At 41.0% G+C, this 3,706-nt stretch overlaps 1 protein-coding gene across 1 annotated transcript; it reads right to left on the bottom strand.

Moving 5' to 3' along the window:
- Positions 1–2,452: 2,452 nt before the first annotated feature.
- On the bottom strand, positions 2,453–3,360 carry LOC135328552 (olfactory receptor 5AP2-like). Its single transcript, XM_064513311.1, has 2 exons — positions 2,967–3,360; positions 2,453–2,925 (listed from the first exon to the last, which is right to left on the bottom strand). The coding sequence occupies exons 1-2, from the start codon at positions 3,358–3,360 to the stop codon at positions 2,453–2,455; spliced, it is 867 nt and encodes a 288-aa protein (XP_064369381.1).
- Positions 3,361–3,706: the final 346 nt, after the last annotated feature.

Below are 3,706 nucleotides of genomic sequence, written 5' to 3'. Positions count from 1 at the left end.
CTCACCTAACCTCCGCTCGCTGCCTTGCCAGATCTCCCTTGTGCGTAATGGGAGTTGAAAAGTCTATTTGAGGAACAACTCATCGTTGCCCAAAGCCTCAGAGCCCAAACACAGGCCTTGTGGCAGATTAAGCAAACAACCCTTCCCCATACTACCTCCTTTTCTTCCAAAAAGACCAGTACTCTTCTCTAGCTCTTCCCACAGCCACAATCCTAAAAACTTATGTAAATCAGTGACCCCAAATACTGACACCACATCTATAGCTATAAGTATATATACATACGATGTGAATAGCCATGCTGACCTAGATATTGGTGGTTTTGCTGAGCGATAGGTGGCACTGCAAATAGCAAAGTTGTAACCGAGTGGTTTCTATTGGTCATGCTTGAAGACCCATTTTGGAATTTTGTAGGTGATAACAGTTTCACCATTATTTTGAATCTTTGTTCCCATTGTATTACCTACACCTCTGTAAATTCAACGTTTTTTATTCTCCTCCTCTAGATAAAATAACTTGAAATACTCCCTACTTCTTGAAAACATAAAATATACATCCTAGTTTTGCATAAAAGATGCTCTTCTTTCGCTTCTTACAAAATAAGGAGTGATAGATGAGGAAGAACAATTTATTTAGCATGTAGAGAATGGTTACATGTATAATTATTGGGTGATTATATATAAATTTCTGAAATGCTTATCCCTAAATTCATTATCTACTTTGTGTCAGTTACACAGCTGTGTTGCTGTATGTAAGTGTATTTTTGGCCTGTTAACTTCTGCCTTCAAATGGAGGTACAAATGGAAAGGAAGAGTTGCAATGAGTATCTGGAAAACACTTCGCATACAACTAAAAGGGAGTATATCCTTATGTCTAACAAATATGTAAATGACATGACAGGTAGGCTGGGTGGGTTTCAGCAAGCCTAAGCTCAGAAGTCTTGAAGTTAAATATGTCAGGCTGAGATAATCATGCTATGTTTTTTGTATCAAGAGAACTGAGCCTGTATGCAAGAAAGCTAAGCCTTAGAATTCATCTGAGTGATTACATGTGTCTGTTTTAAGACGAGAAGAATCATGCACTTTTCCTCCTGCTATGGAGGGAGACGAAGAGATCAGATGTAGATGTTTAGGTTTTAAACTTTAAATTTGGTCAGCTAAATCCTACGACTAATGTTCTCTTTCAGATAGAGATAATTACACGTTTTGAGAGAATTAATGAGAAAAATGAAGAAGAGTTCATTAGAAATTTTAATTTTATTGCAACTAACGCACCATGGTTTGAATGCCCATCCTCAAATGTGAATATATATATTGAAAAACAATGCTAAGCAGCACATTTGGGAATTGTCACTGTCCAATACTTAATGTTCTGGGTTCGAAAATTAAACCCTCATTTGAAACGTTTATTCACTCTAACAAGCATTTTGAAGAATTAAAGTGCAGCAGAAAGAGTAATTTTAAGTACGTCTTTAAACAGCTTTTCATGGATCATTGGGAAAGAGGATTCACCAAGAAGTTTCTCTTGAATTTCCCATTTTTCTGCAGCTTTGGGGAAACATTTCCTTCTCTTTCATTAGAAATGCCTTGGTCTGCTTTGTGTGTTTGCCTGAACGCTCCCATCGGTAGCAGGGATTCCTTGGTAGTAACCTGGGTCCCGTTCTACTAAGGTTTCTGTGTGACTTAAACCCATTGAAAGGACCATAAAGACTTTGAAAGCATATTTGGTCTCACTCCCTAGCTGAAGCAGAGATACTTGGGCATCTTTCAGGTAAACCGATATCCTGGCGAGCCTGTATCAGAACACATTTACCATCACTTTTCCAGCCAGTTTTGGCAGCTGTGAAAACACTTGTTTCAGCTGTGAAATTAGCCTTAATTTTGTAGAGTCCCTAACCTGACTGGGATGGATACAGAACTCATTAAGGAATACTCCACAGCGCTGATCAACAACATCCACAGAAGAGAAAGGAGAGAATGACCCTGAGTAGATTCAGGTCAAAGAAGAAGACTGAGAAGTAAAGAAAATGGTCTGAGTTCTTGGCAGAAATCCTTTGCAAATGGCTTTCGTTTTACAGTGCTGGGCCTTGTCTTCATGTTTCCCTTCAAAATATAGGTGACTTGGGGTTGCCTAACAAATGGTAGGTCCATGAGGAAACTTAGTGCTTTTGTTTGCCTCCCAATATTCAGCAGCAAACTGGACATTTAGTACATTTGTTCACAAATCTGTCTTTGGAGTTCTTCCATGAACACACATGTATATTTTTCCTGTTATGAAATGCACCATCTAGATGCAACGGTATAACAAACCAATCCCACATTGTAGGGCCAGACATAATACAAAATGGCCAATAATGCACAGGAGATAGAAACAAAACAAAACACAGACCACATTCCCGTCACTGTCTAAATCTCAAACCACTTAGTGCTTTCGCTGTGAAGCGATTATTTTCTCTCATGCTCTTTTCAGAGCATTCTTCACCTCCTTGTTTCTCAGGCTGTAGATGAGGGGGTTCAGCATGGGGGTCACCACCACATAAAACACAGAAATGATTTTATCCCTGCCCAAAGAGTAACTGGAGCTGGGTCGCAGGTACATGAAAAGGAGAGTCCCACAGAAGATGGCGACAGCTGTCAGGTGGGAGGCACAGGTATTGATGGCTTTGTACCTGCCCTTTGTAGAATCCATCCTCAGGATAGTGGCTCGGATGCAGCAGTTTGAGATGAGGACGACTGATGTAGTGGAGACCTCACTGAACCCTCCAGAAACAAGCATCAGCACTTGACTGAGGTGAGGGCCAGAGCAGGCCAGTTTTAACAGTGGGCACCCATCACAGAAGAAATGGTCAATGAAGTTGGGACCACAGAAGGACATCCTCAATGCAGAGCCTGTGAGTATCAGTGGATTAAAAAAAGCAACCACATGACCTAGACAACAGAAAAACGCAGACCTTTTGGAACATGATGACTGTGTAGCGCGATACAGATGGCAACGTCCCGATCATATGCCATCACGGCCAGAAGATAACACTCTGTAGTTGCAAAAGCAGCGTAAAAATACAGCTGTATGAGGCAGCCAGCAAAAGAAGTCGTTTTCCTTTCTAATGAGTAATTCACCAGCACTTTGGGTGTGACAGCTGAGGAGTAACACACATCCAAGAAGGACAAATTACTGAGAAAAAAGTACATGGGGATTTGAAGGTGAGAATCAAGCCACACTACTATAAGGATACCAAGATTACCCACCACTGTGGTGACATAGATGACTAGGAAAACTGTCAAGAGGGTGCCTTGGAAGCCTGGGTGATCTGTTAATCCCTTGAAAATGAATTCTGTCACTGTGGTCCAGTTCTCCCAAGCCATCGTCAATGTGTGAGACATTTTGCTATCAGACAAGAATGCAGTTTTGGTGAAATCAGTTAATTTAAGGTGCTGGCTTGTTCGCCTGCTTGCTTGCTTATTATTAATGCTGTTTATCCTGTGTTCTGTAGGTAGTGAGGAAATTTCCCAGCCAAACGCTGTTTGCTTAAAAAATGCCAAGGTGTTCTGGCAGGCTGCTCAATTGTTCCACAAACACCAGGCCATGCAGCTACCTGGGACTTCCAGACCCATGTCTCTTAACTACATTGGCCATTCAAACACTTCAGCCAAGCTTTGCACATTTTTCTACAGTCATGTATTCATTACTGCTACAAACTTTCTTTGACAT

This window comes from Dromaius novaehollandiae, chromosome 5 (genome assembly GCF_036370855.1).
Source record: "Dromaius novaehollandiae isolate bDroNov1 chromosome 5, bDroNov1.hap1, whole genome shotgun sequence".
NCBI classification, from domain to species: Eukaryota; Metazoa; Chordata; class Aves; order Casuariiformes; family Dromaiidae; genus Dromaius; species Dromaius novaehollandiae.
Note: the sequence above shows the minus strand (reverse complement) of the source record. Positions and strands in the feature narration are given on the sequence as shown.

What these genes read in the sequence shown, in the direction of transcription:
- LOC135328552 (XM_064513311.1), bottom strand. Translation starts at nt 3,360, where the DNA reads ATGGCTTGGGAGAACTGGACCACAGTGACAGAATTCATTTTCAAGGGA. An exon ending in CATCTGTATCGCGCTACACA is followed by an intron (nt 2,926 to 2,966) that starts GTCATCATGTTC and finishes TCTGTTGTCTAG; the next exon opens with GTCATGTGGTTGCTTTTTTT.